Source organism: Colletotrichum gloeosporioides, assembly GCF_011800055.1.
Source record: "Colletotrichum gloeosporioides strain Lc1 chromosome Unknown consensus_9, whole genome shotgun sequence".
NCBI classification, from domain to species: Eukaryota; Fungi; Ascomycota; class Sordariomycetes; order Glomerellales; family Glomerellaceae; genus Colletotrichum; species Colletotrichum gloeosporioides.
Window position 1 is genome coordinate 514,194 of NW_025544654.1, and position 24,079 is coordinate 538,272.

General features: G+C 54.7%; 6 protein-coding genes across 6 annotated transcripts; 4 read left to right on the forward strand and 2 right to left on the reverse strand.

Moving 5' to 3' along the window:
* Nucleotides 1-337: 337 nt before the first annotated feature.
* Nucleotides 338-1,329, forward strand: GCG54_00003124 (Meiotically up-regulated protein 14; the record flags this gene model as incomplete). Its single annotated transcript, XM_045403202.1, has 3 exons — nucleotides 338-569; nucleotides 622-879; nucleotides 932-1,329. The coding sequence occupies 3 exons, from the start codon at nucleotides 338-340 to the stop codon at nucleotides 1,327-1,329; spliced, it is 888 nt and encodes a 295-aa protein (XP_045270105.1).
* A 671-nt stretch (nucleotides 1,330-2,000) lies between these two features.
* Nucleotides 2,001-2,422, reverse strand: GCG54_00003125 (uncharacterized protein; the record flags this gene model as incomplete). Its single annotated transcript, XM_045403203.1, has 2 exons — nucleotides 2,001-2,055; nucleotides 2,142-2,422. 2 exons carry the CDS (start codon nucleotides 2,420-2,422, stop codon nucleotides 2,001-2,003), a joined length of 336 nt encoding a protein of 111 aa, XP_045270106.1.
* Nucleotides 2,423-3,189: 767 nt separating this feature from the next.
* Nucleotides 3,190-4,313, forward strand: GCG54_00003126 (putative 2-hydroxyacid dehydrogenase; the record flags this gene model as incomplete). The annotated part of the gene is made up of 2 exons (XM_045403204.1): nucleotides 3,190-3,732; nucleotides 3,792-4,313. The coding sequence occupies 2 exons, from the start codon at nucleotides 3,190-3,192 to the stop codon at nucleotides 4,311-4,313; spliced, it is 1,065 nt and encodes a 354-aa protein (XP_045270107.1).
* A 556-nt stretch (nucleotides 4,314-4,869) lies between these two features.
* GCG54_00003127 (Quinate permease) lies at nucleotides 4,870-6,669 on the reverse strand (the record flags this gene model as incomplete). Its single annotated transcript, XM_045403205.1, has 4 exons — nucleotides 4,870-4,930; nucleotides 4,985-5,330; nucleotides 5,380-6,474; nucleotides 6,531-6,669. 4 exons carry the CDS (start codon nucleotides 6,667-6,669, stop codon nucleotides 4,870-4,872), a joined length of 1,641 nt encoding a protein of 546 aa, XP_045270108.1.
* Nucleotides 6,670-8,224: 1,555 nt separating this feature from the next.
* Nucleotides 8,225-9,755, forward strand: GCG54_00003128 (L-pipecolate oxidase; the record flags this gene model as incomplete). Its single annotated transcript, XM_045403206.1, has 2 exons — nucleotides 8,225-8,414; nucleotides 8,452-9,755. 2 exons carry the CDS (start codon nucleotides 8,225-8,227, stop codon nucleotides 9,753-9,755), a joined length of 1,494 nt encoding a protein of 497 aa, XP_045270109.1.
* Nucleotides 9,756-17,529: 7,774 nt separating this feature from the next.
* GCG54_00003129 (Dedicator of cytokinesis protein 5) lies at nucleotides 17,530-23,760 on the forward strand (the record flags this gene model as incomplete). Its single annotated transcript, XM_045403207.1, has 1 exon — nucleotides 17,530-23,760. The coding sequence occupies one exon, from the start codon at nucleotides 17,530-17,532 to the stop codon at nucleotides 23,758-23,760; it is 6,231 nt and encodes a 2,076-aa protein (XP_045270110.1).
* Nucleotides 23,761-24,079: the final 319 nt, after the last annotated feature.

Consider the following 24,079-nt stretch of genomic DNA (forward strand, 5'->3'; position numbering starts at 1 on the left):
AAGCCCAAAGCAGGATTACGTTGATATGGAGGTGCGGGGCTTCTCCGTCCCGGACATGGATAAGGCGTTGTGAGGGGGGCGTGCAGCCAGGAATGACGGTTAGTGGCGGCGGCGGCGGGTCGGGGGTTTCCGAGGATGGCGACATCTATTTGCTTATCCGTGGCATCCACCACATGGGTTCGATTGTGCGGAGTAGACATCATTCAGCAGCACATCGTCTGCATTTCACAATTGAGGCTTGAACGGTTTCAATAAGTCGGACCTCAAGAAAACAGACACAAGGCCAGGCTCTCTGAAGCAAATCTGACCCTGTCCTCGTTCTCTCATTCCACACAAAATGTCGCCCAGCGCAACGGAACCTACTCCCGCCCCGGCCCCCGCACCGGCACCGGCCTCGGCGCTGGACTCGGGAAAGTCGACCGGGAAGGTGAAGAGACTCCATCAGATCCCCGTACCAGAGTCGAAAGAGGCCGCACGTCAATGGCAGCTGGAACAGATGGCCGCTGCCTTCCGCATTTTTGCGAAGCTGGGCTTCTCGGACGGTAGCAGTGGGCATATCAGTCTCAGAGGTATGTGTGTCCAGGAAAACACGAGCCTTCGTCGACTAACACGTTAGCGAAGACCCCGTAAGGCCAGAGACGTTCTGGATCAATCCGTACGGGGTGCATTTCGGCGTTCTCAAGGTGTCGGACATGGTCCACATTGATGAGGACGGCAACCGTCTCGGCGGCGCCGATAAGCCCGTGAACACGGCCGGCTTCATGATCCACTCGGCCCTGCACAAGAGGCGACCGGACATCAACGCTGCCTGCCACATGCACAGCCCCTATGGCCGGGCATGGAGCACTTTCGGCAGACCAATCGAGATGCTGAATCAAGGTCAGGACTCAAGCCATCCTCTACCTCGCCGCTTGCTAATCTCTTTGTCAAGACTCATGCATGTTCTATAACGATCTCTCCGTGTACCCCTCTTTCGGTGGTGTCGTACTCGCCAAGGAAGAAGGTCAACGTATCGCCGACAACCTTGGCCCCACGAACAAGAACCTCATCCTCCAGAACCATGGTCTGCTTACTTGTGGTGGCACGATCGCTGAGGCCGCTGCGTTCTTCATCGCTCTTGAGCGCGCCTGTCAATCGCAGCTTCTGATTGAGTCCGCCATTGCGCCGGGAAGCAATGGTGCTGCAAGTGGTCTGAAGAAGACTTTGGTTGATGATGAGGAGGCCCAGTACACCAAGGACGGTACCGGCACACCTGAAGTCATGTACATGCAGTTCGTTCCGGAGTACCAATTGATCTTGAAGGAGTCTGGCGGCGACTTCCTGTTGTAAATACCCCTATTCAGATACAAACACAAGCTTCATGATACAACCATCCATTCGTTTCGTGTGGCGAGGGGCAGGCAGTGGCCATGATCTGATGTTGACTTCGTATTTCTGAATGCCAAGACGTAATATGAAGCGTTCGCTGAGTGGCAACCTCAAGTTGTCTTTGATTCGTTGTCTAACGTACTTCAAAAGTCACTGCGGCAATAGTATGAGACTCACGAATACTTGTTGCCCTATATATATTCCTAGATAATGAAGTACCTCGGTCTATGAGGATGGACAATAAAAACCTAATTCATACCACCCAACCCGGCGGTGTCTGTCGTACCAAACCCGAATAAAACCATCTTCCCATAGTATATACGTCGTACACTGGTATCTTCCCTCCAAGTCCAGCATGAATTGCTTTGGATGATGGTGGCATGTTTGTGCACTCTAACACCACAGCCCTTATTTCTGGTCGACTCTTGACCAATTCCTTCGCAGTAGCCACCAACTCCGCCTCAATATCGGCATGGACGTAAGGGGCACCGTTCTCCCTAATAATGTTTCGCAGATGACCACCTGGAGGAACTCCACGAACTATTACTCTCGACATCCAAGAATCCGGTACAAAACTGGCTAAATGCTTCGGCCCAAGCTTCGTCTCATCGTATGTTAGAACGCCAACACAGCTATCTGGCGGCAACAGAGCCAAGACTGAGGGCAGTTGTGCCAGAGACGAGGTTGCTATTGGAATGGGCAACCTTGCAGCGAGACTTGAGTTATCGTTAGCATTGAAACCCTCCAACTCAATCGGGGTTCACAAAACTCACTCGGCTTGCGCCATGGCCAAGAAGCCACAGCTGGTGATGATCCCCACACACCCCCGCGCCGCCAACCGAAGACCCGCGTCGACAAATCGGTCAATGAAGGCAGAGTCGTATTGATCAGAACTGACAACCTGCGACACTTTGGACCCTTCAGCCATCTCACGAATCAGTGGGAACGGCCACGTCTTCTCATTGTATGGATCGCCCGGGGGACGGTGGATGTCTAGGTCGATAGAGATGAAGCCCAACGGAGGGAGAGCATCCGGCTCCGCAAACTCGGCCATGTCGAAATGATTTCAGTCGCGGGATGTTCAGCCATCAATGTTGCAGAGTCTCGCAAAGTGCCGTCGTTGTAGTCTTTGGGCATCCAACTCGCAGCACGGCAGCTGTCGCTTCAATTGCAGTTATGGCCCCCCGCAAAGTCCCACTCAATGAATCTTACCCGCGGGCCACATCGAGTTTCAACTGATCAACAATCTCAGCAGTAACCCAGACATAAGATATTCAAAATGCAATTACCTGAGCAGATGCCGTAAACAGTGCTACACACGCAAACTTCCCCCGCATCAAATACGTAACAGACAGATACCAAACTGAAGTGGCTCCAGCCAACGACCCCTAAACTCGGCTCTTCCCGAGCACGACGCCAACGATGTCACCGTGTGGGACACCCCTGCTCGGGAGAATCCGACCTAGCTTCATCCCTCCGTTCATCGGCCGCCCACCGGAGCAAAGCAAGAAAGGGACGAACCGGATGCTATTATGCCACGCGACTTGCCTAATTTGATGGCAAAGTGGTGTGTGAACAGCAAGAATTATTCGCTATTCCCGGGACATGCGTTTCGCAGCTATTTCTAAAGCTGCCCATAACTATCGCTGATATTCTATGCTGTCTAGAGCGCGCGTCGCATCCCAACTTTTGTACCCCGCCATATTTCTGCCCCGCGTCTCAACTTGCGCCATCTAGCAGACTCTGTGATCTGTTCTTCATCTTTTTCCTGCTGTTGAATCGCATCACCATCATTCCCATTTCATCAGAAGCTTATTCACAATGGCTCCCACGCGCATAGACGAGACAGGCTCCAAGAAGCCCCGGGTCGTTGCCCTCGGCACCCCCAAGTTCGTCGGCGACGACTATCTCGCCGACTTCAAGACCGAGTTCGACTACTCCGTCCTCGAAGCCACCAACCGCGCCGAGACAATAGCCATGCTCCCCGAATCCATCAAGAAAGACGGTCCCATCGACGCATTCATCATCCGCATGGGCACTCCACCATACGAGCCCTTTGACGAGGGCCTGCTCAGCGCGCTTGTGCCCAACTGCAAGATCATCACCTCCGCCAGCGCCGGCTTCAACGAGTTTGACGTTGAGTGGATGGCGTCCGAGAACATGTGGTTCTGCAACACTGTCGACGCCGTCGCTGAGGCGACGGCTGATATGGCCATGTTCCTAACCCTGGCGGTGCTGCGCAACACGAGCAACGCAGAGAGGAGCGCTCGTGCGGGAACGTGGAGGGCTGCGTCTGGTCTCGTGCCTGGAAGGGATCCTTCTGGGCTGACCCTGGGTATTGTGGGAATGGGAGCTATTGGAAAGGTTGGTGTCATTCGCGATCGAGTCATGAAGTTGTAACGTCTAACACCCTCTGTTTGCAGTACCTGGCGAAAAAGGCGGCGGTTTTCAACCTCAAGATCAAGTACTACAACAGGCATCAGCTGCCCGCGGAAGAAGAGGCCAAGTACAATGCAACATACTGCAGCTCCCTCCAAGAGCTTCTCGGGCAGTCAGATATTGTGTCGCTCAACTGCCCTCTCAACGACCAGACAACAGGCCTTATTGGCCCCGATGAGTTCGCTGCCATGAAGGATGGCGTTTTCATCGTCAACACCGCGCGCGGTCCCGTCATCAACGAGAAGGCTCTGAAAGATGCTCTTGCGTCCGGCAAGGTTGCGCGGGCCGGTCTGGACGTCTTCTGTGACGAGCCCAACCCCGATCTTGAGCTCCTGAACCACGAGAATGTTATTGCACAGCCCCATCTCGGCGGTCTGACGGATATGGCGTTTCAGAAGGCGGAGAGAGAATGCTTTGAGAACATCAAGGCGCTTTTCAAGACGGGCAAGCCTAACTCACCTGTTATTGACATTACGAAAAGGAAGGCTGAGAAGCTCTCCAGCTGAACAATTTTCTCATCTCGCATCCACACAGGTACATAGAGCAGCTATAGCTGGGGTTACATACATTGAAGGCTTAAAAAGCAGCCTGGGGGTTGAATTCATTTGAAGAGATTAGGACTTCTATTAGTAAACACTACGCATAATGAAAGTCATATGACCATATTCTCTTTGCATCTATTGCAATGAAAAATACCGGATATTGACCAGATCATTACTGGATGTGAGGAACAGGTAACGCGTTGCGACACTGCGATAAACGAATATCACAACCGCCGCCTTCATACACGCCTGTCTGGCTGCAATATCTAAGTTTCGCAAACACCGAAACTTTCTGAATAAGACTGTTGGCCCAGAGATTTGAAAGCCAACCTTTGCATTAGAAAGCTGTGATTCAGGAGCCCATCTCTTGTAAAACTTCGTGGCGTAGGCTATAATGGCCAAGACGAATGGTATTTGATATTTCACACGTTATCACTATAGCTGAGGGTATATATAGAAGCCTCCGTAGCCGCAGATTACGAATATAACTGGCCGGAAATCTAGCAAAGCTTGCACGGATCTAGACCTTCTGGGCGACGGCTTGTGACTTGTCCTTCGCCACATTGGAATCAGACTCGCTGCTGAGTTATACTAGTTAGCTTGTGGTCTTGAACACTGGAGAATAGAATACTAACATGGACTCCTGGGCATCAAGAACAGCTGCCTGAGCTTGCAACTTCATCTGCTTGGCCCTGCGGTTGACATTCCACCAAGGGCCCTTGAACAGCTCATCCAGCTGCTCCAAGCTCTGCTGAGACGTTTCGGGGACAACACAGTAGACATAAATCAGTGACAGGAAGCACCATCCTGCGAAGAATATAAATGCACCCCAGTTGTGCGTCTGGCTGAGCAACGAAGGCATGCCCTTGTTGACACCGAAGAAGAATAGCCAGTGGAAGAGTTGGGAGAAGGCGCTGCCGAAAGAGCGGAGGTGATTGGGCCACAGTTCAGCGCCGAAGACGTAGGGTAGAACAAGCAGACCTACAAAATGTTAGAAAATGCCAGTTACATTACGCTAAGAATGCCTTACCAACTGCATAGCCGAAGCCATGGATGAAAATGGCCGCAATAGCCGCCTCGCTTGAACCAGATGCAACTGTTCCCTCTTGACGATACTTGATGAAAACACCAAGGTATAGATCTGAGATCATTTGGATAGAAATGCCAGTGAACAAGCTGCGGCGCCGACCGAGGGCGTCAATGAAGAAGAAGCTTGCAATCAGAGTGAAAAAGAACTTGGCCATGCTGTACATGCCGCTGAGGAACAAGCTTCGCGAGGTGCCTCCACTGACGCCTACCATGGCAAGGATGGGGACGAGGTAGGAAGTGACACTATTGGCCCCAGACAACTGCGCGAGGGCGTAGGACAGCACACACTGCTGGACACGTCGCAGGTTCGTGGGCACAAGGAAAGCATCCTTCATCAGAACCAACACGCCAGGGTTCCGTCCAAACTTCTGCTCCTCCTTGGCGATCTGGATCTTGATGTCTTCAATTTCGTGAGCCACGCGGGGGTGGCTGGCGGGGAGGCCTCGCAGAGTGATCAAGTTGCTGATTCCCTCATCGTCGCGTCTGGCGATGAACAACCAGCGGGGGCTCTCGTACAGGAAGAAGCTGAGCGCGATTAGGATCGCCATGACGATTGTCGGGGCGAAGAAGACGAGCTGGTACTGCATCCTGCCGACGGCGACGTGGACGAAGCTTGCGTAGACGGTGAAGACGGAGACAGTCAAGGAGAGTAGCATGGCTACGCTGAACCAGACGGCTAGCAGGCCGCGGATCTCTGTGGGGGCGATCTCGACAATGCTGACGGGTCCGGTGACCGTCAAGGCGCCGATGCCCAGGCCGGAGACTATGCGGGCCGTGTAGAGGGCGCCGAGGTGGCCAAAGGAGACCGAGGCGATGATTTGTCCGAGGATCCAGATGCTCATATAGAGGCGGTACGACCACATGCGCCCGATGCGGTCATTGAGGAAGAAGGAGAGGCCGGCGCCTATGCCGGCTCCGATGTAGACGAAGGAGATGAAGTTGGAGACTTGCGTAGGATTTGTGGCTGAGGTGATGCCGAAATCTTGTTGGAAGCCTGGGAGTGAGGGTACGACGGATGATGAGCCTTGGTCCCATGCTGTCCGCTACGTTAGGGTTGATCCGTGGCGGTGATACATGTTCAAGGTGACTCACTGATGGGAATGCCGCTCGTAGCATAGAGGGCAGCCGTAAGAAGCAGGTTGCGGTTCGAGATAAGCTCTCTAGGGGACTCTCGGATTGCCTTGATGTACTTAGCGAAAGTCGACTCGGTGAAGACCTCTTTGATGGCCATATTGGTGGATGCGGTGGGACTTGTGGTCACAACTAAACTCGCTCGTGTGTTTGGTTTTGGCGAAGGGATAGACGGGAGCGCTGATACAACTCTGAGACTCAACCGAAGAGTCGCAACCAATCACCGGGATATATCGCCAAAAGATGTAAGAGGAGGAATTCAGGATATGTATAAGGCAGATCGACAAGTCGACAACATGTTCTGTCCTGTCTATCGGTCAGGCGGACGTTATCAGCAAGCCAAGACTAAAGCAACAAAGACGGGCCCCAGCTCCCCATCCAGAACGCCGCTTTTCGTCCCAAACGAGGAGAAGAGAGACCCGGCTGTCAGGTTCGTTGGTCCTCGTAGTTGCATGCTGGAAAATCTGGGGTAGAGCAGGGAAAACGTGCTTGCGTGGATAGTTCCATTCTGCTCAACCCCCTTTGGGCGTTGGCGCTGGCCCTCACACGAGCCAAGCTCCTTGGGAGATAGGAATCTTCCCCTCAAAGTGAACCGTGCTCTCTTCTCGTCATAATTGACTTGAGTAACACGCGCTGTGCACCGGTTGACTGGGTGCGCCAACCAGAAGCCCCCTGGACCCTTATCCGGGACAATCCGAGCAGGGGGGCCCAAGGCCGCGATGAAATGAGGGGCGGGTCGCAGTTTATCAGCAGCCGGGACCGGACCTCGACGGCGTTAGCGGGAGGCGACGACATGGGTTGGGCTCCGGCAACAAGACGGTAGTGTACGTTAGAGGATGAAGTATCTCTGATAGTGACGCCGGACAGATAACAGGACTCCACCCACCGGGCGATATCCCTTTAAGCCCGAGAAGGTGTAAATTAGCGCCGTTTTCTCGCCCAATTATTTTGTCTAGAAAACAGGGAATCCGATCAATCAGCTCCCACGAAATTCTGCTAGGTTTCCTTCTTAAGTAAGCAGTCGAAAAAAATGGGGGAAAACGGCGCTAATTTACACCTTCTCGGGCTTAAAGGGATGCCATTGCCTGTAGGAATTGTCTAACGGTTTATGATATCGAGGATGTCTCATTCTGTCTTCTGTGTTTCTCTTTGCCCTCGCCTCGCTACCTCCGAGAACACGCTCAGCTAGTCTCAGTCGGAGATTGTTTGACTCGCTGACATCTTCACTACCACAAGCTCGTTGGGGATTCAATCCGCAACAGGATCCCCGCATCCCCCGCATTATTGCCCTTGTCCGTTGCGAACCCCGACCGGCCGACCACATTGCCGTGGTGCTACGGCGGAACCCGAATATCGTGCCATACGCGTTGCGACCGCGCTGATCGGCCTGATTAGAATCTAAGCTGCTTGATTGGACGCAGGCCCGAATATTCGGCCTCTTCTTACCGCCGTCCACAGGCTAGATTGTTGTTAAGCCAAGCAAGTACATTGGTGACCGTTTGTCTCAGTACTTGCTACCCATCCACGCACGCGCCTCGCAACTGAGTTCAACAGGACTCCAGTACACTTGCGAGCTTTGGAGAAACAGCCTCACTTTTTCCATCGTGATATTCCTAGCCCCGCCCCCGAATAGACAGTGGCCGTAAACATCAGTCATGGTGCCCACACCAAACAAAGATGATGCCATCATCATCGTCGGCGCTGGCATCTTCGGACTTAGCACCGCGGTGCACCTCTCCCGCCGCGGCTACACAAACGTGACAGTCTTTGATAAACAGCCATACCACAAGTCACTGTACTCATATTTCAACGGGTGCGATGGCGCGTCAGCAGGCAGGTCCACGTGTCCGTTGCTTTGAACCATCAACTAACAGCCATTCAGACATGAACAAGATCATCCGCTCAGCGTACGGATCTCAAACAGAATACCAAGGCCTTACAATCGAAGCTCTTGAGGGCTGGAACGCCTGGAACGAAGAGTTGGCCACAGGGAAGACTCTTCCACCCGGCCTCACACCTACGGACCGAGTATTCGTCAACAATGGCAACCTCTCTGCTTCGGATTCGGCATCTCTTCCCCAATTCGAGCAAGACACCGTTGACAACATGGAAGCAGCAGGACATAAGAACACACAACTCATCACAATCTCCCCCGCCCACCAAAAGATCGCCGAAGAAAAGGGCTTCGCCTTCGGCATGGATCCCTTCCGCCGCCTCAAACGTGGCATGAAAGCAGCTGGCGTCCTCGACACAACCGGTGGCATGGCCATAGCCGACAAAGCCTGCCGTTTTGCCCTCCACAAAGCCACCTCTCAGGGAGTCAACTTCATCCTCGACCCCGAAGCCGGCGCCCTAGACTCTCTCGTCTATGCGGGCAACAAGGTCGCAGGCATCAAGACCCGAGACGGCAAGACGCACGCCGCAAAGCTAGCCATCCTCGCCTGCGGCGGCTGGACCCCGTCTCTGCTGCCCTCCATGGACGGCCTCTGCGAGACAACAGCCGGCTCCGTCGTGCTCCTCAAGATCCCCCGCGAGTCGCCCCTCTTCGACCGCTTCGCGCCCGAGAACTTCCCCACCTTCACCTACAAGATCCGCGACGGCGCTGAGGGCGGGCTGTACGGCTTCCCGCGCGACGAGAACGGCTGGCTCAAGATCGGGTACCGCGGAACAAAGTACACCAACCCTGTTGCCCAGGGCGACGGCAAGGAGCGCAGCGTGCCCGTCACGCGGTGGTCGTCAGCCGCGGGCAGTGGAGACGAGCGGATCAAGACGGTGCCACAGCAGGCTCTCAAGGTCATCCGCGCCTTTCTGGAGGAGAACCTTCCAGAGCTGGGCGAGGCGGGTATCGACATTTCGTTCTCGAGGGTCTGCTGGTACACGGATAGCTACGACAACCACTTTGTCATCGACCACGTGCCCGGCACGGACGATTCACTGATGGTGGCGACGGGCGGTAGTGGACACGCTTTCAAGTACCTTCCTAACATTGGCAACTGGGTGGTGGACGCGGTCGAGGGGAAGGGACAGGACCAGATTCCGCCCAAATTGTGGAAGTGGAGGCAAATCAAGGCCGATGAAAAGCCATACAATGTCTTGATGGAGGGGAGCAAGGGCGAAAGGGCTCTGGGTAATGTCCCGCTGGCCGCCGAGGTTGAGGTTGGCGGTGGTGTCAAGTCAAAGCTTTAAGCGATTCTAGGTATCTATCAAGGGCATTTTGTGGCGAGAGGCCATATATAATAAACCTTACTACTTACGTGTCTTTGGTTCAAAAGAGGCTCTGGCGCACCCTCCGATCTTTCCCATTCCCTCCACCTTTCTCTCACAACTCCTCTAGCCGTAGACCGAACGACCAACAACGAACGTTCAACTCGATTATCAACATTCTACCATACAGAATGCGTTTCACCACTCTCGTCATGGCGGTCACTGCATGCGCTGGCTTCGCCTCCGCCGGTATTCACCCCTACAGGAAGAACGGCGCACCCGCAACTCCGGGAGTTCCTGCCCCTGGTTCCGCGTGGATCGACAAAGACGCTCAGGAGATCGAGGACAGCACTTGGGCGATCGAGGCTGACAAATCCAAGCTTGCCTCCAGACGGTACGTTGATGCAGCTCCTTCAAAACGCCGCAAAGTTGTTAACATTTGTGAAGGCATGCCCGCGATGTAAGGGCTTGAAACGCTGCCAGGCCACTACATTAGGCATGCACGTATGCAGATTGCTCGCGACTCAGGCCCAGTGTTGACCACAACTGGTTGTTCGTCCAGTAGCCGACAGTTTGACTCTCATATACAACAGCCTTTCGTTTCTTTGAATCGGAACGACACGATACTATCAAAGTCTTTTCTTCCATCCCTTTGCGTGATTTACTGGCTCTTTGCTTGAGGGAATGGTGTTGGAGCTCATAAGGCCGTTGCGTACCTTGTGTTGCAACCTTGCTGCAATTATGAGAGAATACACTGCAACTTTTTTGTGGTCCGGAAGAACTATATCTTGAGTCGAGTAATAGTTGCTATGTGGACACACCGGTACTTGTTATTAAAAAGGTTGATAGTGGCCAGGCCAGCAATAAGATAAGGATAAGTCATAAACTTTCCCCTCGAGAAAACTTTGTGGTTTTTGAAACGAGTGATATGTGAACAAACAGGTTCCTGGTGACCCTTGAGTGCTCATACTCACCTTGTGGGTGGTAAACAGACCGGATGCATCAATACAAGCTGCAATCTCTACGACATAGACTCATCAATCCAAATGGAAAAGGCAGAAGGTCTGTATAGATTCATGTTTCTGTCACCGAAACCGTTCACGGTTCATACTCCCTCTTGGTATTTGTATAGATCTCTCCGAGCATCACGACTAAATCGAAATCTCTCTCCCTTTCTTCATACGCAGCATAACATGACACCACCGAAGTGGGCTACGCAACCTTCGAGATAGGCCTACTGTCCCAAGCCGAACCGATATCCTATTGCATCGCTGCCTTTGCCGTTCTGTTTTGCTTTTCTGTTTTGCGTCGTTTTGCTTTCCTTCGTACTGTTTTCCTTTGCTTTTCTGTTTTCCTTGCTGTTTTCCTTGCTGTTTTCCTTGCTGTTTTCCTTGCTGTTTTGTTTTGTTCTCCTTTGCCTTTCTTTTGTCTTTCCCATAGATGCAACAAGATTTCGGTTCAACTCGGGTCAGCAGCTATATCTCAAAGGTTCACCGGCCCCCTTTGGTGAGCGTCACGCATGCCTGCGCAAATTTTTGGAACTTGAAGCATTGCCTCTTTTTTTCTTTCTTTTTTCTTTGCCTCTGCAACCTACAGCTCGAAAGGCGGGGACCCTAACTCTCTCCATTTACTTGAGAGTCGGGGATTTTGCGTTTTGAGCCGTTGATGTAGCAAAATTTCCCTGTCTGTAAATGTTTATGCTGAAGGTAAGAATTCCACCAAATTATGCCTATCTGTAGACTATAGCTAATATTATCACAGATCTTCACGTAATCTCCATCTTACTACTGGACTTGGCTATGGCATATTCGCATAGCAGAATATAGGGAAAGACTAAGTGTATAGTAACAAATATTCATGACTGCAATTCACTTGATCTTGCATATCTGTGATCCATAATTGGAATGGAAAAAATGTCGACTAATGAGTGATTTAAGGCTCTGGCAAGCTTGTATGATGTATGGCAGAAGTACGAAAAGCTTTATTTCAACCAGCGGTGTCAGCGTTGGAGAAGGCATAGGTGCTTTAAAGATCTCAAACTGTGCCACGAGTGTAATCCGGTGAAAAGGCAGCATTCACGTGGCCTCACGATACTTTATACTTCAGCAATCTCCTCTCGCCTCACCCTGCGGGGCAACTCGGCCCTTGCTTGCTGTCACCGTCCACGAGAACCACGCCCTCGAGGAGGACAAAGTATGCAGAGTCTCATCGACAAGACCGCGCCGTCGAAAATTACGCCAGCACATACAGGAGGGAGCGGTGAGGTAAAGACATTGGACAAGGCCGCGTTAACAATTGTGCGCATGTTTAGGCGTGAAGGGCCTGTCGCGTGCGGGCGACTGAGACTGAGATGGTTCATGTTAATGTACAGCAGTGCCAAGGCAATCTCAGCGACCACGTGCCACTGCTGGTATGAGATGCTGCAAGATGAGCGTGTGATTACGGACCTGCAAGATGGACGTTAAATCACGGGGATGCGATTGGATCAGAGTGCCGCGCCCATCATCTGAATTGGGCCGAAAGTCAAACATGCGGCGACTACACGTGGATTCACACCAGGATCGTAAGAAATAGAGGAAGCTTCCTGCAGTCGTCTTGGCGGCAAATGATCGAAAAGGGTGGTGACGAATGCCCACATCTACAGGCCCGTTCGTTCACAGACCGCAATGTGGTTCGGTTGTCTAGCGGAAGTTTTGGTGGCCGAGGCGGTTCACACTTAAGCGAGGTTTTTAATGATACCTGCAAAGTCGCATGAGATGCTGCACGATGAAGGAGACATGAGATGACGAGCAAGCGGATCGAACGGCAGACCGCCCGCATGGAAAAGAAAAGTCCCGATGATGTGGGTTAGCGAGGTGTCGGATCACCCGAACACCTTGGAGGCGCGATGAATGAATGGTTCGACAAAGTCCATAGTCTTGCGGACGGCGGGCGTTGATCAGGCCCGATGGGGGAATTGTGGCAGATTATCGTGAAGGTATCCGTGGCAAGGCAGGAGATTTTGCGCCACGCCAGCGCCACGTGGGCGGTACGAACCGAGCATTGGCAGCCAGTCTATCGAAGCGTTGTCAGTGGCAACAGCAAGTACACTGTCAGATTTGCAGATTATCTTCCGCCTGATCGGTGCCTGCCAGACTAATCGGAAATGCCGTTCGACGGTACGGGACAGCGCAATCAGCGGTTGCACGTTACCAGACCTCATTCGAAGATGGTGGTGACGGTTAGTGTTGCGGCAAAGGCAGGGAATGCCTGCTGGCGCTGGTGTCAAGCTGCGATGAAAGCTCTCCGTCGGCGTAAAAGGGGGCGGGGGAAGGTGGGAAACGTCCGAGAGCGCATGGTAGGGACGGATAGGGTGGAACAGCGTTGCGAGATTTGGAGGCCGTGAACCCATGGAGCCAGAGTCCGATCGGTGATGGCGGGGTGGATGCGGCGACAGCGTCATTTCGGCGCTCCGTTCGGGGGCGAGCCATGGTCTCTCTACCCCAAAGAAGATCGGAGCCGGCGGCGGCGGCGGCGGACAGAGACGAACGAAGGGAGCACCCATCTTTCCCCGCCCGTAGCTCTCGCTCCTCTGCTGGGCGCGTCCCCCGACACCAAAACAGATCGAAGGCGAAGGAATGTTTCAACTTTGTGGTGCACTGGCCGCATGTTCCATCTTCCCGGGACAGGAATCCTGGAGGAGGCGTCTGTCGAGGTATCAGGTCGATGGGGCTATTTTAAAAGGGCGATTGCGGGAACGCGAAAACGATGCGACGCCGCGCTGATAAGAATGTCGCCGAATAGAGCCGGGGAGTGAGTCGAGGACTGGCAAGAGGCCGACAAAACACACACTCAGCAGCCAGCCAGCAGTAAGTAGATTGCGACGTTGGGCCACAATGTGCGGCCGAGGCACGTGTGATGCGACGAGGCAATGGTCGAAAGCTTCTCGAACGCTATTGGAGTGTTTCCAAGGCGCACGAACACATCCCAAAGTCCTTGGGTGGCATCGGATATCGCGCATTCCAACCTCGACAGGTCCGAGCGTCGGTTCGGAGGTGAGAGCGGGCGTGGATGGCGGAGGCTGGTGATTCAGTATTCGGAGGTTGGACTGTGGAAGGTAAGGTAGGATTCTGGTGTCATTGGGCTCTCGGGAGGAAGAGGGGAGGGTGGAGGGGAGTCGGACGGGACTCCAAGATGTCGGCGTCTCACAATGAGTGGTGGATGGGTACGCAAATTCATTGCGCTGGGCGGGTGCGAAGGGTAAAATGACACTTGGGGGCCATGGCGTGGGGGCCTGGGCAAGAAGACGGAGGTAATCAGAAGTTTGATGTCGCTTTCAGGTGAGCGAGGCTGCTGAGGAATTGAAGCAATTTTGCAAGAGAGAAAAACTGGAGATGCACAAATCGATGGTGTTCGTCTGAATTAATGACGGGAAGGCAGTGCAAGTGGTGGACGCAGCTGGCGGCAGGCCAGTGACAAGAAGGAAGGCAGGCACAGCAGCAGCTTCCCTTCCGGTCCTGCACACAGCACCAGCACACAGCCAACATTCACAGCAAGGCAAGAGCACGCACCTCAGCCAGCAAATGCAGGAACAACGACAGGTCACAACTGCCTTGCGCCGTCAGTCCACCTGCTGCCAGGTCCCGTCTCCAATGACTCCAATGGAAGGGCAGACCGTCGCGCGGGAAGGAGGACCCCCGGCACGTTTATCCCCTCAGGAGGGAATAGTGTACGTACCAATCGTGGCATAGCGGGGGACTAGCAGCACTAGCACTGCTAGCGAGCGCCCGGGCCAAATACTGACACGGGCCCGGCCAACCACAAGCTTTTCGTTCATTGGAAGGATCCACCTGTTTTGTGTGATTTAGCCTCAGGTCAACTGGCATCTTCCCAAATTGGGGAAGGAGCCAGCCCAGCAGAGCAGGAAAGAAAGAGAAAGAGCAGCCACGACGATTGGGGTGGGCTTGCCAAACGCTGAGTTGGCTGAGGCAAACGACCAAACGGCGACTGTTGAAAGAACCGGCAGCCAGCAGAAACGACAACAACAACGGCATTGCAGCAGTGGTGGCAGGGAACGGGCGTGGACAAAGGAGACCCAAGGCAATTGAAACGTAGGCCATCGCAGTGTGCTTTGTTGTCGTTGCAATCAGAGGCAGTCTGCAATCACATGCGGCTATTTGTCCACACGTACCATAGTAGCTTACGTTAGGCCCGTCTCTCAGTCCCGTCTGTGCCCGTGGTTTGTTCTTTTGGATTTCTTCTTTCTGCTCAGCGTCGTCTGGGCTGAGCTCTAATTTTGAATTTTGAATTTTCCCTCCCAAGAAAGGGTCCAGGGTCCAAGGTCGAGGCGCACCTGCATCATCGACAAGCGCATGACGCTCATCCACATCGATGGGGGGCGCGTTTGCAGGCATCTCGAGGGCGGGTGTTCGTCCTCTGCTGGACCGGTTTGAGGCGGGACGGGACATACCCTGCTGGCATCGTGGCTAGCGACACGACAGTTCGCTGTCATTTGGGGTCAATTGGGCCAGATTGTGATGAATACCGCCCTACGAAAGACCTGGCTTGACTCGATGCGACCCTTGCCGCAGCGATCGCAATTCGTTTTGCCGGTCTCGCCTGAAGTAATAAGTCGTCGGCTTGGCTGGGCTATCGAGGGCCAACAAACAAACACGCGACATGTTTGGCCGCCAGTCCCGATATGTCGTTCGTTATGACTTGACCATGAACATGGTTTGGTAGCCTCGGAGCCTGTGTTTTAGCCTCTTTGCTCTGCAACAGCGTTGTGCAGGTGCTCTTAGTGCAGCAGCAAGAGAGAGGCGGGCTCCTTGTCAGCAGCAGCACCATCTCGAGATGATCTGATCCTTCTATCCCGCAGTACTCATTTGCAAAGTATGTGCAGGCAATCATAGCATGGATGCTATCAATGACTGTGCACACTGCTGCTAAAGTGCATATGCGTCGATGCCGCTCAGCCTTTTTTTTAATCTTTTGATTTTTTTTCTGCTGATTTCGTTGCATTCCTTCCCCGTCCAGTCCTCCCTCTGATTGATTGATGGCCCATGCGCACCCTGTCTCCCCACCCACACCTGCTGCCCGTCGGCCACTCACAAGGCCGCCCAAGCTGTGGCTGATCAGCCCGGGCCAAGTCAATTCTGGCCGCCCACCACTCACAGCGCGGCTCAGGCACATTCTGCCAGGGATTCCACGCGCAACCACGCACACTGAACCCAGGAGGCAGGCACGGCACGCATAGCACCTGCTGCTCCTGCTGCTGCTGTTGCTGGGAGCTGCCCTACTGGCCGAGCAGGTGTTGACCACCACCACCACAATCGCCCTTGCCCTTTCCTGGCGGTCGCTCCTGTGTGCTTCAGGGGCTCTTGCTTTTGTTGGTCTGGGCAATGCCGTCGTTGCTGCCCGTTGCTGTTGCCATTAGCTGATGATGTTGCACCTCCCAAATTCGTCCACAACAACCTCAGACAGAGAAATTCTTCACCTCCAAACGGAAAGAAGCTGCCAACGACTGACGACCGTTGCAGGTATCCGATATTTGCACATTTGAATGACTTGACTGTACCTGTTCTTCTCTGTGTAATACCCATCTGCCACATTTACCGGCTCCCTTTTGCTCCTTCCCGTCGTCGACAACAGCCACGAGCACAGCACCGGACGAGCACGACCCCTCGCTCGCCTTTCCGCTGTTTGGTTCATTGCTCTCATTCCTGCATCTCAGACCCAAATTTCGCCCAACACGGGGTGTTTTAGACACCTCCAACGGCCCTGGATCGCAAAGGTGACCACTACTTTGGACCCTTCTTCCTTCCATCGACTCGACTCGACTCGGTTCGACTCTCTTCCCTCTGGCCTGTTTCTGTCCTGTCTCTTCCTCTTCTCTCACTCACGGCTGCTTCACTTCCTGTCCGCCCAATTCGCTTCCTTGCCGATTCTTCCTTCCATTGTTGATACCCCTTCCCCGCTACCTTAACCCCTGGGCCCCGGACCGTCGTCTCCAGCTGCCGCCTTGCCTTCCCACAACCGACCCTCCTCTTTTTTTCTTCCCTCCGCCGGAATTCTCTTCCTTGCGCAGGAAAATACGGATCCCCTTTGGAATTGGACTCCTCCATTCGCTCGAGACGGGACCGACCAGCAAGCAGCGCTGCTACCCACCCTCCCAAACTCCCAACCCACGGCATCCTCGAAGTACCTAGCCTGGCCTCAGTCAGGTGCGACGGATTCACATCTCGCCAACACACGCATTCTCACCTCCAACCCCCGTCAATCGTTGGTCGATCCACGCCGGGCTTCTTTCTCGACCTTCTTTCCGTGTTCTTCGACACCCTCCCCCCACGACTACCTTGCTTCCCGCCTGCGTCACTCTTGACGCTCCTCGCAACGTTTCGCCCGACTGCTGCACCTCTCTGCGGTGCTCCTGCGTGCCCGACGGATACCTGCGCCGTGCCTGAACATCACTCGCTTTCGACCCGGCCCGCTGCTCTCCTGTCCCTGATGAAGCGATAGCCGATCGTCCCCACGAGGCCACCTCAACCACGCGCAGCCCTGCCAGGGTCCACACGTTCAAGAGGCCAGACCGAACCTCTGAACAGCCAAGCTAGTTGGCTGCTCTGCGACTCGTACCCTGAATCGGACACAAGTCGAGGTGCATCCGAACGAAAACACGACATCTACCCTTCTCCCACCTACCTCCCTTCACGAACCCGACCCGACCTCGACATCGACGACGCTGCCTCGCGCCTGACGTCGACCCCCCTAGTCTTCAATGCCCTGGCAGCCCCTTCCCCGAATCGCCTTCGCCGTCGCGACATATCCCTTCGCCGCCTCGGGCCCGGCCGACCTGCCCCTCGAGATCGGCGATGAGCTGTACATAATCGAAGAGACCCCGGACGGCAACTGGTTGCGCGGCTACCTGGTGGCCCCTCCCAGTCTGCTGGCCGGACTGACTTCCGTCAAGGGCCAGACTCTCGAGGCCCGAGTCTTCAGCGGCATCTTTCCCAGGAGTTGTGTAGAGGTGCGCGAGGTCCTGGGCGAATCCGACGAGACGGAAGATGGCGAAGATGCTGCCAGCGACGAGAACGGCGACGTCCACATCGGAAGTGACTCGGGCAAGAGCGGCATTACACCGACAGTCGAAAAGAAGAAGCCGGCGGATGGACACAAGTCGATCGACAGCACACGGGGGTCCAAGATTGAAATCAAGGGTCGCAAGCCGCTCAAGGAACTTCCCAATGGCACCCAGGGGCGCCTCTCAGTGCCTGTGAAGCGAGACCCTGACGCCCCTCGACCTGCCGCGCCGGTGCCCATGCTCAAAATCGGCGACGAGACCCCAACATCAGCAGCAGAGCCCTTAATCGACGAAATCGCTAGTTGTCTACGAGAATGGCACTCGACCAACCTACATGGATTGTTACTGTCGCGGCAGTATGGCCGCCTCGACAAGTTGTCCCAACTAATCACCACACTCAACTTTAGCAGACAGCAATTCCTCCACAACGTCCTCACCGCGCATGAGTACGACAAGCTCCGAGAAAAGACCGTATGGGATCTGGTCCGCGTCAACAAGCTATGCGGGGGCGAGGTTATCGTTCGCGACCCAACTGAACGCGGAAGGGTACTGACGGGCGATGATTCAGTGGTGGATGTGACCAAGCTACAGTCCATCATGAGCGTCTTGGACGAGCCCCCTCAACCTACGACCGAGCCCACAGCCCTCCATCACTTGCTTGTGGATGTCAAGGGATTCGCTGGCGCATCTGCCGAGGAGACTTCCCTGGTTGTCTACCTCGTGGCTAAACCAGTTGGCGGCCAGGCGGCGGCCCTCTCCGAATGCTTCATTATTGACATACCCCCTGGCGGAACGATAGGCAGTCTTGCTAAGTCTGGCCAAACGAGGACAATATTCTCCGACCTCTCGTCGCAAGATATCGGCGACGTCGCATCCGCAGAAACGGAGCTCTACCTCGTGGTCAAGGTGCGCTCCAGCCAACAAGTCATGCCCAGCGGAAAGCCCGATTCGCGATCGGGTTCCAAGTCCCGAGACGCTGGTGCGCACAAGGACCCCGCCAAGCCCCCCTCATCTAGCGGCAACAAGGCTTCTAGAAGAAGTCTCATGTGGGGATCGAAGACTGCGCGAGCGTTCTCAAGAGGTGGAGCAACATCACGACTTGACTCCGTGACAGAGACACAGGAAGGCCGCCCAGGAACTCAAGACGACAGTCAGGAGAGTGCCGCGCCACCTAGCACGGCCGGATCGAGGAGCCGAGGCTCTATGGACGCAGGATCAGGTTTCCACACGGCCGAGCGGACGGTGGGCATTGGTGTGCTCAAGCTCAACGCCGTTATGAAGCAGGATGAGGAAGTTGAGCAGGTCGTCAGCGTGTGGGCGCCCTCCCTCTCGCTCCCTACAGAGAAGCAGGGCTTACACGAGGACTGGGACATGTTAATCCGTGACCTTATGGACAGCCCAAGTGGTCACTATGAGAAGTCGCGCCGAGCCGAGCGAGTACAGGTTCACCTAAAGTCCTTCAACCACCCAGATGTCGAGACGTTGGTGAAGGTCACACCGACCCTACTGGCTGGAGTCCGTAAAACGAACAAGATGGGCTTCTCTGGTGCCCCAACCAAGGCCAGATCGGACATCTACGTCACTCTTGACACCGCGACCCTGTCAAAGCAGAACCTATTGTCCCGATATGCAGGGAATCCGACAACGCTCTCCAGCAGCGTACACGGGAACAATTTGCAGGTGACACTCGAAGTGCGACGGACGAGTGGAGAAAAGATCCCGAACTGCATCTACTCCTCGTCCAACACCGAAGGCGTGACTACGTGGAAATCTACCGCAGTAGACAAGGGGGAGCACTGGAGTCAAACCGTTCGGCTTGCTGTGCCACCACAAGACGTATTCACGTCACACATTGTCATGTTCGTATCCGAGATGCCGAATGCTCCGTTCGCGGTTTCCCACATGCCTTTGTGGAACCAAGAGGCCTTCGTCCGAGATGGCTCCCACGCCCTGCTTCTGTACAAGATGGATGAGTACACTTCCACCGCTCAAGCTGGCCCCTCCGGAAAGGGCGGCTACCTCTCCCTACAGTGGAGCGCCAGAGGTGATGACGAGCACTCGGCAGAGGTGACCGGTCCTTTGGCAATCCTGCGCGTCGACTCTTACCTATGCAGCACCACATTCTCCCAAGATCGTATCGTTTTGGGTTTGATCAAGTGGAAGGACACTTCCAAGGAGGACATCCAGACTCTGCTGAAGCACGTCATTTTTGTCCCAGAGATTGAGATTGTCAAGCTTCTGAGCGATGTTCTCGACGCTCTATTCGGCATTCTGGTCGAATACTCTGGGAGTGACGAGTTTGAAGACCTCGTGCTCACTGCCCTGGTTAGGGTCCTTGGCATTGTGCATGACAGGAGATTTAACTTGGGTCCTCTGGTTGATCAGTACGCCGAGAGCCGCTTCAACTATCCGTTCGCCGCAGCCTGTCTTGTCCGATCGTTCACTCGCCTGCTGGAGAAGCCCACTGAGCCTGAGATTTCTCGAAAGCTTCGATCTACATTCAAGGTCGTCCGTCACATTCTGAAGTTCATCACTCATGCGCGAGGCCAGCAGAAGGCCAAGGAAGCCGGCATAGGCATCACGACTTCCAGCTCTACTCCGGGCTTCACTCGCGAGTTGAGGAACATCTTCAAGGCCCTGGACGCCATGATGCGCAACCATGCTCCGGTCCTTGTTGGTAGTCAGACACTCGCCGTGCAACATTTCCACACGTGGCTTCCAGAGCTGACAGGACTGTTGACGACTGAAGAGATCCTTCACGTCGCGATCGACTTCCTCGACTCTTGCGCCGACGTCAAGGGCAAGCTGGTGCTCTACAAGCTTGTATTAATCATCAACTACTCCAAGCTCGACATGTTCTCACACCCTGATCAAAAGTCCGCCCTTACTGCCAACACTGTCCGCTGGATCTCGCCTCACTGGGGTCATTCCGAGGACGTCACCGACCTGTGGAAGGACCAAGTTCGCCTCTGCTGCTCTGTTCTCGCTAGTCAAATCGACAACCTAGGCGCTGAGATCCCTGACTACCTCCCGAAGATTATCGATTCTTATTTGTCTATAGTTTCTACCAACATCAAGCCACGCAACCGACTTTCCCTTCTGTTCCCGACCTCATACCCCTTTCCTTCCAAGCCGATTGCGGAAGAATGCACCTTTGATGAGGCACTGATTGAGCTTTCCGCCATTCTCTCTGCCATCTCGAATTCGCCAAGCGGAATGCAACTGGAGTTGACAGAAGGCGACCTGACTGCATTATTAGAAAATACCCTTCGCGTGCACATGAGCATACTAATGGGCGAGGCTTTCCCGCCCGAATGGCTAAGCGTACATATTTACCACCACAAGTCCACCATGAGGACACTGCAATACCTGTCCAGCATCTTGCTGGAGTCTTTCTTACCACACCCCGACGAGGCCGAAAACTTCAACACGGAACTCTGGAAGATGTTCTTCACGACTATGCTAAAGCTTGTCGGCAGCCCGTCCCTCGCGCTGGAGACGTTCCCCGAGCAGAAGCGCAGGGCTGTGTGGAAGATCGCCGGCGACGTAAGGGAGCATGGAGCCGAGCTGCTGAGGCGAACATGGGAGGCAATCGGTTGGGAGACGAGCAGCGATGAGCGGGCTCGCTATGGCCTCTCCAAGATGGGCGGTTACCAAGTTCAATACGTTCCGACCTTGGTCGGTCCGATCGTCGAGCTTTGTCTTAGTGTGCACGAAGGTCTTCGCCGGATGGCCGTGGAGGTGCTGCAGACTATGATCGTCAGCGAGTGGACTCTGAGCGAAGACTTGTCCGTCATCCAGACCGAGATGATCGACTGCCTCGACCATTACTTCAAGTCAAAGCCCTTAACCGAAAGCATTCTGCAGAAGCTTTTCGTCAACGAGGTTCTGGAGAGGTTTGCCCCCCTGTCGACAATTCCCGACGATCCTCTCTACGCTGGTCTGCGTGATCTGATGGCGACCGTTGACGAGTTCCTTGACCTGCTTGTGGCTGTTCACAGCGGCGACGTCACAAGCGAAGCGTCGCATCTTATCAACCGTCTCAGACTGATGGAGTTCCTTCGAGACATGCAGAAGGAGGAGATCTTCATCCGCTATGTCCACCAACTGGCCATCCTGCAAGGTGAAGCGAGGAACAACTGCGAGGCTGGCTTGGCGCTTCGCCTTCACGCTGACCTGTACGAATGGGACCCGACCAAGCAAGTTCCCGCCCTGGACGACCCCGAGTTCCCTGCCCAAACGCACTTTGAACGCAAGGAGCGCATCTACTTCGATATGATCAAGTACTTTGAGGACGGCGAGGCGTGGAGCAGTGCGCTCGCAGCTTATCAAGAGCTGCGAGTTCAGTATGAGACCAACATCTTCGACTTTGCCAAGCTTGCCCGCACTGAGCGTGCCATTGCCACCATCTACGAGACCATTTCAAAGAGCGACAAGCTGGTGCCCAAGTACTTCAAGGTTATCTACAAGGGTCTCGGCTTCCCGCCCAGCCTGCGTGACAAGGAGTTTGTCTACGAGGGCTCGCCAACAGAGCGTGCAGCTGCCTTCACGGACCGCATGCAGGAGCAATACCCTTCTGCCCAGATTGTTACGGGAGGCGATGTAGACGACGTAGAGGGACAGTTCCTCGTCGTTTCCGCGATCACTCCTCACCGCGACCTCACTCATCAAGTCTTCCAGCGCGCTCGCGTTCAGCAGGTCATCCGCGACTACCTGTTGTCCGCCCACCCTCAGAGCTTCTCCGTGTCTTCTAAGCGGAGCACCTCTGGACCTGTTCAGGAGCACTTCGCTGAGAAGCTCATCTTCACCACGGCCGACCCGTTCCCCACAATTCTCCGCCGAAGCGAGATCGTCCACACCGAGGAGATCAAGCTCAGCGCCCGAGAAACCGGTCTGGAACGTATCGTCAGGAAGACGCAAGAGATGACGATCCTCGAGAAGAGGATCGCTGATGGAGACGAAGAGAACGCACAGTTGCTCGTGGATGCTATCAGCATTTCGGTCAACCCTGATTCTGAGAACAGCGTTGCCTGCTACCGTCAGCTTCTGCCCGCCCCCCGCGAAGAGAACGATGAGGACGACGAGACAGAAGAGCAGGAAGAGGAAGAAGAATTGGAGCTCGATCCGCAGGACAACGCCATCAAGATGGCGTTGGTTGATCACGCCATCATGATTAAGAGATGCTTGGCAACCTTCGCTCGGAGTTCAAATGAGGTCCTCCACGAGAGACATGAGGAACTTCAGCAATGTAGGTCATCCTGTTCCGCTGCCAAATCCCCTGTACTAACAAGAGCAGGCTTCGAAAGCACATTCGCTCCCGAGATTGCACTCTTCGCACCGCCTCAGCCCTCCCGTGATTCATCCACTGCCTCTCCCACCTGGAGACGGTCAGAGCCTTCAACTGAGCAGGTGTCTCCCAAGCCCCAGAGCCTCGCCGGTGTCATCACAACCACTGGCGTGATTGCTGAAGAAGCGGCGACAGTAGCACCGATTGCTGTCAGAGGCCGCGGAACGCGCCTCAGCTTCCTGGGGGGTCGTAAGAAGGAATCTCCGGTGTTGCAACAGACGAACGGCGATACCCACGTGAATGGGGAAGTCGACGACACTGTCAGCAGCCGAAGCCGCAGCTTCAGCAAGACCCAGGAGACCCAGAACCGCCGCACGAGCTTCTTCCGCGCCCCGTCTACCGAACCGCGAATCATGACCGTTAACGATGCCACGAGTGAGTGGGTGACGGATTCGGGCGGCCGTCAGAGCTCGGACATGGGCACGAACCTCACCGAAAAGGAGCGCGAGTATAGGGACGAGCGACCTGCGGAGCCCCTTGGCATCGTGAAGAGGGGCAGCGTTCGCAAGAGATTGAGCATGCTGAAGCTGGGCAAGAAGTCCAACAAGGCCGGCGCTATGGGCAGCGTGCACGAGGAGTAGGACTTCACGGCAGCGGCAGAGCAGCTGGGTTACATGAATAAGACGACGGGGGAGTGGCAGTATCCTGTGTCGTGAGTGCGACTCGGGCGGGGGGAAAGAAAAACAAAGTGTCTTTGTGTCAGGAAAGGGCGGATGTGTACAAATTTGTCCACGGTGGCCTTATGGGATCGGACAGTGGGCTCAGGATATTTATGGGCTTTTTTCGCGAATTTCGCCGGCGATGAGAGGTTTGGGAGGGGCGATGGTGTTCTGGATATGTATCTGTAGGATCCCCCACATCTGCACGACAGCCATAGCGCAGCAGATGCAGTTTCTTGTC